General features: G+C 41.1%; 2 protein-coding genes across 4 annotated transcripts; both read left to right on the top strand.

Annotated features, from left to right (window-relative positions):
* The first annotated feature begins 2,485 nt into the window (after window positions 1-2,485).
* Window positions 2,486-5,368, top strand: mavs (mitochondrial antiviral signaling protein). Its single transcript, XM_084568381.1, has 3 exons — window positions 2,486-2,494; window positions 4,182-4,304; window positions 5,020-5,368. Exons 2-3 carry the CDS (start codon window positions 4,182-4,184, stop codon window positions 5,305-5,307), a joined length of 411 nt encoding a protein of 136 aa, XP_084424507.1. The 5' UTR covers window positions 2,486-2,494; the 3' UTR covers window positions 5,308-5,368.
* A 3,397-nt stretch (window positions 5,369-8,765) lies between these two features.
* On the top strand, window positions 8,766-15,152 carry pank2 (pantothenate kinase 2). Of its 3 annotated transcripts, none has more exons than XM_084568376.1 (7): window positions 8,766-9,250; window positions 9,738-10,090; window positions 10,595-10,848; window positions 11,447-11,590; window positions 11,857-11,980; window positions 13,090-13,215; window positions 13,314-15,152. In XM_084568376.1, exons 1-7 carry the CDS (start codon window positions 9,037-9,039, stop codon window positions 13,362-13,364), a joined length of 1,266 nt encoding a protein of 421 aa, XP_084424502.1. In that variant the 5' UTR covers window positions 8,766-9,036; the 3' UTR covers window positions 13,365-15,152. The 3 variants fall into 3 exon arrangements, with proteins under 3 accessions (XP_084424502.1, XP_084424501.1, XP_084424503.1); XM_084568375.1 differs by having other exon boundaries at window positions 8,767-9,250; window positions 11,447-11,623; XM_084568377.1 differs by having other exon boundaries at window positions 9,128-9,254; window positions 11,447-11,623.
* The last annotated feature ends 162 nt before the right edge of the window (window positions 15,153-15,314 follow it).

The following is a 15,314-nucleotide window of genomic DNA, read 5'->3' as shown; positions in this document are numbered from 1 at the left end:
GCTTCGCTGCCGAAACCCGGGATCGAACCAGGGACCTTTAGATCTTCAGTCTAACGCTCTCCCAACTGAGCTATTTCGGCACAAATATGGTGTAAGAGGCCTAGGCAGCTGGGGGAGGATGCACTGAGCACTTGTCCTCTACTCTCTTCTCTCTGGCACCAAGCACCTGTCCTCTAATTTCTTTTCTCTGGCACCACGCTCATTAATTCATCTCCTGTGCCCGCTTACTCCTGTTAAGGGTGGCACCTAGCTCCTGTCCTCTAATTTCTTTTCTCTGGCACCAAGCTCCTGTCCTCTAATTTCTTATCTGCCTGTTTGGAGTCACTTGCCAGTTTATTTGTCCATTTTGTTGTCCATGTGAACGGATTAGGATCAGAGGTTAGAGACAGATGTAAACCAAAAGTTGAAATCCAATCCCTCTCTGCTTTTAAGGTTAGGTTTAAGACTTGCCTTTTTGATCAAGTTTATAGTTACGGCTGGACTGAGCTTTCAATTAGTTAAGTGTTCATTAATCAAATTGTCTAAAGTTAAGTCTACCCTGCCGAAACCCGGGACCTTCAGATCTTCAGTCTAACGCTCTCCCAACTGAGCTATTTCTGCATGTTTATGCAACACAAGACCTGGGCAGCTCGCACCGAGCTCCTGTCCTCTAATTTCTTTTCTCTGGCACTGAGCTCCTGTGGAGATGAACATGTCTATAGGCTTTTGCCTTTTAACAATTATGCTACAAAAAGCAAAAAATAAGTAAACAGAACAAATATTGCTACTTAAAACTAAAGCATACTTGGAGTGCCTGTTTGGAGTCACTTGCCAGTTCATTAGGTACACTGGTTGAAAATGAAGAGGTCATGTTTGTTGTCCATGTGAACAGATTAGAGACAGATGTAAACAAGAAGTCGAGATCCAACCTAATGCCCCTGTGATAACCCTCTCTACTTTTTAGGTTAGGTTGAAAACATTCCTTATAGTTATCGCTAATCCTTCAGGGAAATTGTCTAAAAATAAGTCCACCCTGCCGAAACCCGGGATCGAACCAGGGACCTTTAGATCTTCAGTCTAACGCTCTCCCAACTGAGCTATTTCGGCACTGCTATGCGGCACAAGGCCTAGGAAGCTGCCACCGAGCTCCTGTCTTCTTCTTCTTATCTAATTTCTTCTTTATTACTAGTCATGCAATTCTGTGCTACTACTGTATAGGATGTTAACTGCTGTGTGTCCCTCTAGAACTGAAAACATTCTCATTCTCTTGGAGTGCCTGTTTGGAGTCACTTGCCAGTTCATTAGGTACACTGGTTGAAAATGAAGAGGTCATGTTTGTTGTCCAAGTGAATGGATTAGAGACAGATGTAAACCAGAAGTAGAGATCCAATCTAATTCTAACACTCTCCCTAACTTTTAAGGTTAGGTTTAAGACTTTCTTTTTTGATCCAGTTTATAGTTAGGGCCGGTCTGAACCATCCCTTACTTATCATAATAAGAATACTTTATTATTGCCTCAAGGAAATTGTTTAAAGTTAAACATTCCTGCCGAAACCCGGGATCGAACCAGGGACCTTTAGATCTTCAGTCTAACGCTCTCCCAACTGAGCTATTTCGGCCAGTTGTGGGACATGAGGCCAATGCAGCTGTGCGAGGATGCACTGAGCTCCTATCCTCTAATTTCTTTTCTCTGGCACCGAGCTCCTATCCTCTAACTTCTTTTCTCTGGCACCAAGCTCCTGTCCTCTAACTTCTTTTCTCTGGCACCGAGCTCCTATCCTCTAATTTCTTTTCTCTGGCACCGAGCTCCTATCCTCTAATTTCTTTTCTCTGGCACCGAGCTCCTGTCCTCTAATTTCTTATCTAATTTCTTCTCTATTACTAGTCGTGCATTATAAATGTCATAAAATAACACATTTTGTGGTCACAAATATCATCCACAGTGGGAAGAGATAAACATGCTGACCTATAGGCTTTTGCCTTTTAACTATTATGCTACAAAAAGCAAAAAATAAGTAAACAAAACAAGTATTGCTACTTAAAAATAAAGTCAGTTGCCAGTTCATTAGGTACACTAGTTGAAAATTAAGTGGTCATGTTTGTTTGTTTTTCATGTATAGATGCCCTCCCTCCCCTCCTCTCTCTCTCTCTCTCTCTCTCTCTCTCTCTCTCTCTGTCCATGTGAACGGATTAGGATCAGGGATTAGAGACAGATGTAAACCAGAAATCGAGATCCAATCTAATTCCACTGCCATCCCATCGCAACAAGAGGAAAGGTCACGATTGGAGGGGAGGGGGGGGGTCAAGATTAAGCAAGCCCCGCCTTTGCTACGGCATCGTCTCCTTCCTATTGGCTCTCCCTTTGATTGACGGCTCTCTCGTCCAATGGGAGGAGAGAACGGGTTGTCACCGTTGCGCAGATGTGTGTGCGTGTGTGTGTGACAGGTTTTAGTGAGAGCAGGAATATCAACTGAGAGGGAGTCACGAACTGCTGGGACAACGAAAAAGACAAAAGGTGAGCCGTAAATTATGTGACAGGTCAATTTATCGACATGAATCAAGTGTTTTAAAGGCATATAATTAATTTTCCATTGATTATTTTAGTCCTAGAGTCTGTTTCCTTTCGTTTCTCAGGTTGTGTCGTATGTATTAATTTGATTGGAAGCAACTTTTAGCTCATGTTAGCTCACAATCTCGGTATTAAACATTTTAACATATATATTGTATTTTTATATAATTAACAAAAAGGTTTTAGTCTTTTCTGTCTTTTTTGTGTTTGTGTCTTGCCTTTTTATTTTATTTTTTGCAGCATTTACCCCAAAATAAGCTTGAAAAGTAATTTTAATCATATATTTTATTAATTTACTGCCAGTCGTCCATATTGTCTTTATCTGCAGCCTTTTAAATGTCTCCTTAACCTTCGTATACTAGTAGTTTTCCACCATAAAACAGGCTTTAATTCTCGCTTTAATTACATGTTTTATTAATTTACTAGCCGCTGTTTATGTTGTATTGCTGTGCAGGTTAATCCAGAGCCTTCTGTGTGCTTAAAAAGTACAGTTTAATTATATATTTTAGTCATTTACAGTCCTTTAAATCCCCAACCTTGCTTCATAACTTTGGATTTATTCCCCCACGTATGTCCAAACAAATCTACTCTCTCTTCGTGTCAGCTCTTTTCTTTTCGAGCCAAAGTGAATCTTGAAGACGCTGAAACTGTGAGATTTCACTGAATCAGAGCCGTCATGCATGAAACTTGATCCAGAGCCTTGGAAAGTCGAGACAGGAAAAGGACTGTCTCTGACGTTCCAGTTTAGAGGTCATTCTTCTGGCTCAGCGCTGCATTATTAACCTTTGTGTCAAGGTGTCTTATTTGCCCTTCTCACACCCCCTACGTCGCCTTGTTAATCTGCAATCTCTCATCACGTTACTTTATACGCATGCTTGAAAAGAACATACTTCACTCTCAGCACTGAGTGGTATTCCTATCTGTTAGCAGACGGTGGTGTGTGCGTGAGTTAAACCATGGCCTCTGTGGGCTAATAATACAACGAAGAAGACTTTGCTCTTTGGTTTCTGCCTCTGACATTTATTCCAATTCGGAGACATGTCTCTTTCTCACAGTCTCACGTTTACACTTTTGACGTGCTGCTTCGCTGCTTTGACGTATATCCTGTGAAAATGTCCCGACAGATTACTTCACCTTTCTGTTTAGGTACAAACAAATGAACAGGTTTAAAGTGTATTGAATACAACAGAAAGGTGTGCACAAGTTTTCTATTTGACCCTGAAAATATCTCTGTGTGTGTGGAATAAGTTATTTGATAAATTCATGCAGCATATTAAGCTGGAGTGTAGACGGGGGATTAATCAGTGACTACTGACAGCGGCAACCTTGAAGAGTAGGAGTGTTTCACCTCGCTTGTTTTAACGTCTTTCTACCAAATAAGATATTTTTTTCTAGTTCACCACAGCTGCAGGGTGGCTGATCTCTTTTACTTTCAGTTTAGTGGATAAAAATCCCGTCTGTGATGGTTGTTGACAGTAAAGATCATTGCACATCTTAGGTACTTTCACATCTAGTAAAAAAGGAAATCAACATAAAGTCATGGTTAAGTGTGATGTCCGTCGAGGAGTTTAATCCAGTGTGATAACCTGGAGGAAGCATTTTTAACATTTCTATCCCCGGTCTGATGTTTCAGATGTCGCTGGCCGGTGACAAACTGTACAATGGATACTTGAGGAGGAAGATGCCGACAATAGTCAGCAAGGTGAAAGTGAGAGACATAATTATTCATCTGAGCTGCCTGACTGCTGACGACAGGGTAAGAGTCATTATAAAGCTTTCATATTCACCGATCAGCCACAACATTAAAACTACTGACAGGAGAAGTGAATAACATTTAAACCACCTTGTGACAGTTCAGTGTTCTGCTGGGAAACTTCTGGACCTGGCATTCATTGGTGTGGATGTTACTTAGACATGTAGCACCCACCTAGACCAGACCAGGCACCCCCACCCCATAGCAATGACACTCCTTGATGGCAGCAGCCATCCCCAGCAGGATGCAGCCTGACACAGACACACACACAAAAACACTTAAAAAAACAACTAAAAAAAAAAACATGAAGAACAGCACAAGGTGTTGACCTGGCCTCCAAATTCACTAGATCCTAAACTGATCAAGTATCTGTGGGATGATCCACAGAGGCCCCTCCCCTCAAAGGCCCCCCACTAACAACAGGACACCATCAGAAGGCCCATGTCCATTCTCTGATGAGTCACCACAAGGGAGACCTGCACAATATTAGGAAGGTGGTCATAATGTTATGCCTGATCGGTGTATTAGTGTCCATATAACATATTACCTACAGATACCTTAAATTACTTTGTTTCGATCAGGAGCTAAAGAGTTTGTCAATTTCTTGATTCTTTTCTTTAAACCAAATATCAACAGCATTAATCACAATTGTTCATTCAAGAAGAAACTGAATACGACTCTGACAATTGATTATTTGTGTTTTTGTTTTTTATTTCAGGCAAACATAGAAGCAAAAAGAGAGACGTGTGGGAACTATGACGGCATGGTGCTTCTTCTGGATTGTCTAAAGAGAACGGTAAACTGGCCGGAGCAGTTCATCGATGCGCTCGAAGCTTGTGATCAGAAAACTATCGCAGCTGAAGTCAGAGCAGAATACAACGCTCTGAAAGGCACTGACGGTAAGTCACCAAGTAGATTTATTCATTTGTGTTATAGCTTAGAATTAGATTTATTTTTTCACCCTTGCAGACGAAAGTGTAGGCTGTCACTCTTAGACGTCTTTTAACTTTTAATCCAAGTGATTGCGCCCAAACACTTTTACAGTGGCTCAACAATCAACAAATAATATTGCACACGTCACGGTACACTGGAGTTACGTGGAAAGGGAGTTATGTGGAAATGCTGTTTGGAGAAACGTTACACAGCAATTTAATTCTAATTCTGGCTCAGACCCGAGTTCAGTGTGTCCACGGAGCATCTATAATAATCTCTGTTTACGCATGCATGCAGAGAGTTCTCAGGCGACTGTGCCGTGAGCTCTGTAAGCTGATTTATCCAGGTGAGGGAAAACAGTGCTTCCTTGTTGTCTGACCTTGAGAGATCACAACTATGTGCAGGCGTGTGGGAAAGATGTGTGGGAGAACGCTGGCTGTCCTGGCTGCAGCAACTGAGCTTTAATCTCATATTCTCTCTAATTTCCAAAATATAGTTTATATATATATTTTTATTCCTTTTTATCAGATGTTAAAGAGGAAATGAGAGTGTGACAAACTGGTTTCTGCGTAGTTTCAGGGTTGGCTTCTCCCTGAGGATTTCACAGGGCTTTGGTCATGTGGTCAAAACAGATTTAAATATCAGCGTTGTTTGTTTTGCCCTAGATTCAAATGCCAGCTCCCCTCCAACGACTGTCGTCAGGGCACATGTCCACCCTGCACCATCTGCCAGCTCCGTGTCCCTTCCAGAGAGCGGTGGTAGCGCTCAGGCTGCTGATGCTCCTCCAGCTCCTGCAGAGCCAGCTGCTCAGGTGATACCTTCTCTGGAAGTCACCACACAGCCACAAGCCCCCCAGAGCACAGAAGACCCCAAATCTGTCTCCTCATCTGAGCCTGTTGCTGTACCTCCACGTTCAACTTTGATAGAAGTACCAACTGTTCCATCAACACCTCCTCCTTCCCCTGAGACCCCACACATCGAGGTCACCTTAGCCCCACTGTCACAGAAAGAAATTAATTCTCTCCTGGCGCCAGTGGAGAACTTAAAATCAGATATCCAGGATGATACGGGTGCGACCCCTGATTCCACGAGCTCCGGAAATGACAAGCAACCACACCAACCGTCCGGTCCAGATCCTAAAGAGGACAGACCACCACAGAGTCCATCTCCAGCTCAGGTGTCCCCAAAGAAGCCTCCAGTCCAGGACGCCACCCCTCCTGCTGCGTCTGTCCTGCAGCCTGAGGAGACATCTGAACCTCCTGCTGCACAGGTGAATACCAAAATAATTTTAAGACAGAAATTACCTGCCGACAAGAAGATAGATGTAGAAGCGGTGCATGGTATCTTTGGTTCCTATCAGTATTATGATTAGCATTTCCTTCTCATTTGAAGTTGACCACAAGCTTAACAATTATTTCAAGTGACATAACTTTGTTTATATTACATAACTCTAAGCTAAGAAAGCACATCAGCTCCTTTCAGTTTAAAAAACTTGACTTTTTGTCATTTATTTCACCTGCAGATTGTCGAGCCTGGTCCTGCTGCTATAGACGACGGTGTTTGTCTGAGCAAGCCTGAACAGCTTGTCAGCGTACAACCGCAAAGTCCTCCCATCCCTGCATCCATCTCAGAGGTGGATTCATCCTCGGTTAACAGCAAGCATCTGGAAATAAACCAAGCTGCTCCTGCATGCTCTGCCGTGAAGACAGTCACTGCACTACCATGCCAGGAGAACGGCTTTGCTCCAGACCATAACAAACCCGCGGAGAAGCTGGAAACCCAGGAAGTGAAAATAGTATCCGAGGAGCCACCTATCCCTAAACTGGACGTCCGAACCTCAGCACCACAAGCTCAAATTGTCAACGGCGAAGTAGCCAAAGAAACCACCACCTCTACGCCGCCTCCATCCAGTGGCGCTGCTGCTGCTGCTGCTGTATCAAGTGTAAACACTCCCTCCACCGCGACCTGCCCCCCATCTGAGCCAGCGATGAAGACACTCCAGAATTCAGAAGAAACAACACGTCTTCAAACGCCTCTCACCCCATCAGTTAACAGGAAGTACGTTATGACGGCGGCGGTAGGAGTGGGCGCCTGTGCGATGCTGATGGCGTGGAAGATGAAGAACTGAGGGAGTTTAAACACCTTTAAAAAAAATAAAATAAAAAAAAAGAGAGAAGAGGAAGCTTTCAGGCTTCTTAAAGGTATGGTGCCTTATTGCAGTGACTGCCCTGGGGAAGGAGTGAGGCAGAGGTTTAATAATTACCTGTAATACTAAAAATAGCTGACTTGCCGGACCTTTGATCATGTCATTAATTATAAGTTTTACTGTGTTTTTGTATTTTTACTCTTAAATTAACTTGAACATAGAGTAAAAAAAAAAAACTTCATGGAACTGGGTTATGATCTCAGGTTATATATGCATTTGCTTTGGTTCTTAAAGGCACACTGAGGTTAGGTATTAATGACTGTATGTTCTCTTGACTGATGGGAACGATAAGACTGTTGGCTGTAAATGAAGGCTATTGCACTGCATGTATTTATTTGTACATATTTATATATAAACACACACCATATAGGTATTGAATTATGCATTTTAAGAGACTAATGTTTCAAACATTCCAAAGCATCCAGACATTCAACAAATAATCAGTGATTTTGATGCAAATTTCCTCCCGTTTTATTCAATATAAATGTAGTAAGAGTACATTATAGTACATGTACTAGTGTACTGTAAAAAATATGAACACACATCTGCACTAATAACTGTTTTGATTTTCCTTTCCTTGAAATAGAGACTAGTTTGTTCTATGAGGTGAGAGATCATACTGTAAATAAACAGTAATATGTAGAAAAACAGTTGCTTTAGAAGGTTTTGCACATATTAAGAGAATACTTGAGCTGCTTACGTTGTAATGAAATGTACTGTCACAATGTTAATGTGTACATTGTTATCTCAGTTAAGTTTTATTTGAAATTCTATGCACTGTTTTTAGCCAGGCACTCCAGCATCGACGTCAATAAACCTGAAATTATTATAAAAAGATTTGCTTATTGAATCAAATTAAAACCTAAAATTAAAATGAATGATTAATTACAGTGTGTTATCTTACTCAGATCTCTTTAATTAACATCTGAAGCACCTTAAGTGATTAAATGCAATTCGCAGTTTTATTTAGAAAAAGGCAGGTAAATTAATTTGTCTGTTCTAAAAATTACATTTGTTCACATCAGAATTTGATTTATTGCCAGTTGTGTGCACATAAACAAAGAATTTGTAATGCTGTTTAGTGCAATAAATATAAGAATATAAAATATGCTGTACAAAATATACAATGTGTAAAAAGTGTGGTTTGTCTATTTGTCCATTTAGATAGAAACTATTTGCTGAGCACATGTGAGGACTTTACAGTTTTTATAAATAAAAAGAGTTGGAAGGATATGCAGTCTGTATATATTTAGTATATTTAGTAATCTCCATTTATTTGGGATCAGAAAATGGTTCATCAAAACATAAAAAAGTGACATCAGCCTCCTTTTGTCAGCCACTTCCTGACTGCTGTACTCGCGCTCTGATTGGTTCTTGCGTCCTTCAGTCACGAAATGACCACGCCCACTCCAGTCTTGACAGCGAACATAAAAAGGACATGTAGCCCAGCCGATAGAAACGACACAGCTAGCCACTTAGCTAGCTAATTAGCTAGCTCGTTACGCTCCGGAGTCCATTCTCCCTATAAATCATTTACCGTTTAATGATTTAATTTATCTTAAATTTCCGCATATATGTAGTTAATTGGTCATTTCAATGGCGTTCAATGGCCACCAACACGAGGATGGTAGTGTCGACGAAGACGAAACGCCCTCGAAGCAGCCGCGGTCCGACAAGGAGATGCCCGGTAATTTCAGAAGCGAGCCCAACAATGAAGCAGCCGCGCCCGCAGGAAGAGCCACAGCCGACCGGCGGACCTCCAACCCGACGGCGAGGCATCGGAAGGACTCGGTGAAGAAAACAAGGCCGCGTAGGTGTTTACATCGCTAGCTCGGGATTAGTGTATTTACTGGACAGCTGCATATATATGTACACAAATAAAGAAAAAAGGCGTTTCCTATTTTAAAAAATGGCTGTCAATATATATTTTAGAAAAAAAAACAAAAAACGTTACGATTTTTCAAAATTCTTAAAAATAAATAGTGCATTTATTTGGGATAACGGTTAAAAAGAATTAGTTTGGTAGCGGTATTCAGTGTGATATCGGTGAGCTGTAGTGGCAGTAAATAGCCTGTTTCTTATTTTGCAACAAGATGGCGTACGTGGTACACGCTGTACTGTTGCTTCAAAGGATGGAGCTGCTTACTGTTATATGGGCCAACACAGAGACATCTTCTCCATTTGACCACATTGCCATAAAGCATTAACATATATAAAGTGTTATTGTCCAGTGTAATACATGTCATTTCAGAATGGTGCTGAACAGATCTTTGCATATATTATCTCACATAATGCAGCATTTCCCTGGTTTGGGATGGATATTGGAGGCACGCTGGTGAAGCTTGTGTACTTCGAGCCCAAAGACATCACAGCAGAGGAGGAGCAGGAGGAGGTGGAGAATCTGAAGAGCATCCGGCGGTACCTCACCTCCAACACGGCCTATGGTAAAACCGGCATCAGGGACGTGCACCTGGAGCTGCAGGACCTGACGCTGTGCGGCAGGACGGGCAACCTGCACTTCATCCGCTTCCCCACGCACGACCTCCCGGCCTTCCTGCAGATGGGCCGCAACAAGCACTTCTCCAGCCTCCACACCACCCTCTGCGCCACCGGAGGGGGGGCGTACAAGTTTGAGTCTGATTTCCGTACGGTGGGTCTGCAGTTGGAGTTGGTTTTTTGTTTGCTTTCGCAGGCAGCGAAGGAGTGGAGACCAAGACTAATGTGATCGGAGTTGATTTCATAAAATAAATGCCATAGGAAACTGGAAAAGCAATTTAATGGCGCATTAAGTTGAGTCAAAATCCACTTGAGATTAGAATCAAAATTAGAGTCAAAGCAGATTTTTCAGACGTTTTACTTGGACCAATGACGACTTTGATATAAAACATGTTTGCAGAACTAATTTGACTAAATCGGCGCCATATGTGCATTGATTGTTGTAATTTTTAGCAACTAAAGGACGCAGACATGTTTCTTTTTTCGTTTTTAACAAAGCCAGTTCCTTTTTAACTGAATGAAAGTTCCTGTTTTCTGACCCCCTACATTCCCCTCCTCCTCCACTTTCCTGCTTCTGTGTTCTCCCGGCCACATCCCCCTCAGTGACGATGTTATCCATGCTCTCTTTTCCTCTCCCAAAAAAAAAAAAAAAAAAAAGATGGCGGACCTGCAGCTTCATAAGCTGGATGAGCTGGACTGTTTGATCCGGGGGGTGCTCTACATTGACTCGGTGGTGTCCAGCGGCCCCTCAGAGTGCTACTATTTTGAAAACCCCACAGACCCAGATCGCTGCATCCAGAAGCCCTATACTCTGGAGAATCCGTATCCTCTGCTGTTGGTCAACATAGGGTCGGGGGTCAGTATCCTGGCCGTCTACTCTGAGAACAACTACAAGCGAGTCACTGGGACCAGGTAATAACAGTTTGGATGTCTGAAACGGGCAGATCAGTTTATAATGTAGACTAATGCAAATTATTATTTGCTGCAACAATTAATGGGTTAATTTTTAGCCTTTTTTGCAAAGCAGATGAACATAAAAACATCTTATTTATTTATTGAGTCTAACCTTCATTTTTTATTTCATGCATTTACTTGTTCTCTGGAGGGTCGCGGGGGGGCTGGAGCCTATCCTAGCTGTCATCGGGCGACAGTTCACCAGTCTATTGCAGCGCCAACACAGATAGACAGACATCTTTTTATTTTGTAACTAAAATAATGAGTAAACAACACAGGAACTATAATTTAAAGTTTTAAATATGTTAATTGAACTGAGGGTTTTGTTGCTGTGTCATATTGTGTCTGTTACTTGTGGTTTCTCTGTCTGGTGGCTTTGTAAAAGGACTTTTGCGTTCTATGTTCTCCCTCAACATAATGGGACCCTTATGAATTGGTCAAATTTAAATGTCCCACAAATATTCCTTTTCTCTTGTAATTGTATACCCCAAAATAGAACACAAATGATGGTTTTAATTACAAGCAGCTTGCATATCGTGAATCTGTGTGTCTACAGCCTCGGTGGTGGGACCTTCCTGGGCCTGTGTTGCCTGCTGACCGGCTGCTCTACTTTCGAGGAAGCCCTAGAAATGGCTTCTGAAGGGGAGAGCACCCGCGTGGACAAGCTGGTTCGGGACATCTATGGAGGAAACTATGAGAGGTTTGGACTGCCTGGCTGGGCTGTGGCCTCAAGGTGCGGTTTACAGCTGCTTCTTTTGTTCTTACTGTAGGACGCAGGCCTTTTTGTGATGGATTCCAGCATGAATAGAATAAAACAGGAAAGCGCTAAATTGACTCTCCTCAAATCCGGGGTGAAAGCAAGAATTTGAGTCCTTTCAATTATGGAACATTCGTGTGTAAATACAGCTCTGTGTAGAAGAGACGGTCTGAAGATGCATCTTGTTTTTTTTTTTTTTAATTGTGTAGTTTTGGCAACATGATGTCCAAAGAAAAGAGGGAGTCGGTGTCCAAAGAGGACCTGGCCAGGGCAACACTGGTCACCATCACTAATAACATCGGCTCCATCACCAGAATGTGTGCCCTCAATGAGGTTAGTAAGGACGCATCAAAACGGGTTATAACTTACAAATATGGACATCCGACACCATTACAAAGCTACTACACTGGAAGGCGCGGTCTTTATAATGGATTTCTACTTTGAGATAAGACTGTTTATTGACGATTACTTGATCATTTGCTCCCGCTGACTGTTTCCTCTTTGCGTTCAGCCTCTTTACGGTGCTGCCTTGTGGCGTCTTGATCAAGCAGCATTGTACAGGGCTATGAAGGCGTAGAGGAGGTGAACTGCATTGTCTCTTAAGAGCCCTAGTTTAGAGGTGTTCAGCTCAGAAAAGAAGAAAATATTAAGCTAAAAATAAATACTTAAACACATTAAGTGATGTGTTTATTTCTGTCCACTATGAATGAATTGTTGGGTCACTATATTGACTTTGTGAAACCATTATTACATTTATTCATTATTAGTATTTGAACAGTAATATTGACTGACGTGCTCTGAGATGCTTTATTTAAACTGTATTTATACAGTGGCTGTAAAAAGTATTCACTCGCAAGGTTTATTTTCCATGGAGGTATTGCTTTTATAAAAGGAATCCTGTCCAATATATTTTAGATTTTTGACATAAAATAAAGCCAAAAAAAGCTCCACAGCAGATTTCTAGAAGGTAATTTCAGTTAAAGTCTTAGCAGATGTGCTCTTGGCTACAATCCATTACTTGTCGTCCACCGTTGCACACTTTATCAGGGCAGCCTCATCTAGGTAGATTTACACATGTTCCTTCCTAACCAGACTTTTTCTTTTAATTATATTTTTCTATAACTTTTCCTTGTAGTTGCTTGGAGTGTTATTTCTTAATTGTAGACAGGAATACTGATTAACCAGTGGCTGGACCTTCCACACACAACTGTCTTTATACGACAGCCACAACTCAGGTGATCTCCATTTCACTAATTGTGAGACTCCTCCATCCATAGTACTCCATCTCTACTGCATTAAGCCAGTCACTTTAATGGAGTGAATACTACAGTTTTGTATGATGTGTTTTAATTGTTTTCTAAACCTCAACTAGCTGTGCCTGTATGATGATAATCATATTGACATATTTGACATATTTATCTATATTCTCCCTCTTTGCTTAGAACATAGAGAGAGTGGTGTTTGTTGGAAACTTCCTGAGAGTGAACACTCTCTCCATGAAGCTGTTGGCTTATGCCATGGACTACTGGTCCAAAGGTCAGCTCAAGGCACTCTTCCTTCGGCATGAGGTGAGCAGCTCTACCCCTCTCTCCCGCTCAGGGACCAGAAATGATTTGCGTTGGAGGGGTTTCTAACTACTTCATTGTGCTGTTTCTGTTGTTTTTAGGGTTACTTTGGTGCGGTTGGAGCCCTGTTAGAACTTCTGCATCCGTCCTAATCCACTATCCACATCCAAAGACGGTACCTGTCAATCTGCTGCAAAGACCCCTTAGCACTTTAGACTGTTCACAATTCCACAGTGGCATATTAGCCACCGGCCAGGTACCGGTAAATATTGCTTTGTGGTAGGCACACATTTGAAAGTCCTGTTGTGTTCTCAGACATCAAGAAAGTTTGTAAAGCGGTGAAAGTGACTTTTAAGTTTGCAGCAAATCTGACTAAATGATTGCGTGCAGGACCTTGCATAAATGAGCTCGATTTGGTCTGAAACATCTCGAGGACATTCACCAGGGTTGCCTGAAATACTTTATTTAGAAAGTACTTTTCATCAGGTAGTCTTGTATTGCTGACTGTTTTAGTCAGTCAGTGGCGCATCACAATCTGGGCCAAATACCTGAAAGTACTTTTAACTGTTTATGTTACCTGTGTCGGGTACCAGGTGGATGAGAGTCAGTTTAATTGGAGTGAAAAGATTTTAACCAAAAAAAAAAGTTTTCAGAATTCACTGTAGTTTATTTGTATGAAGTCGATTGTTTGAACGTCAGAAAATTGTTCAAATCCTCAACTTTTCAAAGCTAAATAAGCTGCTTGTTTGTCCAAAGAACCATTTTAAACACAAAGATGTTTAGATTGGGTTAAACATTACTTAAATTGTAGTGATTATCATGTTACCAACGGTTTATTTTTCTGTTGATTTTTAAGGCTCAGTAACATTATTGTCCCCAACTCTCATCCACCTGGTTAACTAAAACACTGCAAATCATTTATGACCACTTTCTACTAGTTTTTTAATGCCTGGGAGCATTTATTTATTGTCACTAATTGGATTTGAACTGCAGGTGTGAATGGCATTTTAACAGTTACTGCTAAAGGTTTTCCTTACTGTATGTTGTCACTCATTTAAACTTTTCACTCTTTTTTTGATACCATAGTGGATAAGATCAGACTTGATATTCAGTGCACATGTCAACCAGTAGTGCAAAATATTGTTTGTTTTTAGATGGTTTCTGCTTCTGTACTGTTGTACTGTTAAAATATTAAAATCCCTAAGCTTGTGAAGTTAATGAACCCAGTTGCTGTATCAAGAAATCTGGTCAGTCATCTGCCCTGCTGAAGTGCCCTTTAGCCAGTGTGATCCTCTATATGTAGGGGTAAAATCTGAGATGCATGTGCACAGATGGTACAGGTAATACTTGGGGCATTATATCCTTGAATTTACCCAGATTCAAGAAGTTTGTTTTTTTTAAACTCTGTGATCCCAAATAATTTTGTCATGCTGAATGTCTACACAGATGCTTTATTATTAAATTTAATTTACATGTTTGTCAATCTTTAGTTTTTAAGAACATATCCAGGTAGACCTAGAAAACACCGCACCTCTGATGTGTTATCCGTCCCATTTTAATTCCACCTATCTATCAGTCCACTCCTGATAACAGGGACCATAATCAGTCATAACTACCTAATGAAGAGATTTTACTCACTACATGGACAGTGTTTCAGACATCAGTTACTTTAGATTGCAAATCTGCAAATTACACATGCAGGAAGTTTATTTTAAATCAAAGTGCCTGTCATGTTTTTTTGTATGTAAAATGATAATGTGATTTGTTTTTCTGTTATGGGACAAACTGGTGTGTATTTCTCAAGGCTGTTCCCTCTTGTTTGCTTATACATTGCAAAGAAAACTTTGTACTTTTTTTGTAACAGAGTGAAGTCACATTTCTTATTGAATTTCCCTATTAAATATGGACTTTTATCTTTGTGACTAATTCTGTTGTTTTATTGGATGACTTGGAAATTAAAAAGTAATATTTTTGGGGACTTTGTTGTTTACCTGAGAATGTAGCCAAATGTGTGCAGTTAGCAGCGAGCTAACTTAGCCTAGCATAAAGCTAAACTGAGGCCAGTTGCAACAGTTAACTGGCAGTTGCCAACAAGAAGACTA

This window comes from Chelon labrosus, assembly GCF_963514085.1.
Source record: "Chelon labrosus genome assembly, chromosome: 20".
Lineage (NCBI taxonomy): Eukaryota > Metazoa > Chordata > Actinopteri > Mugiliformes > Mugilidae > Chelon > Chelon labrosus.
Note: the sequence above shows the minus strand (reverse complement) of the source record. Positions and strands in the feature narration are given on the sequence as shown.

What these genes read in the sequence shown, in the direction of transcription:
- mavs (XM_084568381.1), top strand. Translation starts at nt 4,182, where the DNA reads ATGTCGCTGGCCGGTGACAAACTGTACAATGGATACTTGAGGAGGAAG. An exon ending in GCCTGACTGCTGACGACAGG is followed by an intron (nt 4,305 to 5,019) that starts GTAAGAGTCATT and finishes TTTTTATTTCAG; the next exon opens with GCAAACATAGAAGCAAAAAG.
- pank2 (XM_084568375.1), top strand. Translation starts at nt 9,037, where the DNA reads ATGGCGTTCAATGGCCACCAACACGAGGATGGTAGTGTCGACGAAGAC. An exon ending in AAGCGAGTCACTGGGACCAG is followed by an intron (nt 10,849 to 11,446) that starts GTAATAACAGTT and finishes GTGTGTCTACAG; the next exon opens with CCTCGGTGGTGGGACCTTCC. An exon ending in CACTCTTCCTTCGGCATGAG is followed by an intron (nt 13,216 to 13,313) that starts GTGAGCAGCTCT and finishes TGTTGTTTTTAG; the next exon opens with GGTTACTTTGGTGCGGTTGG.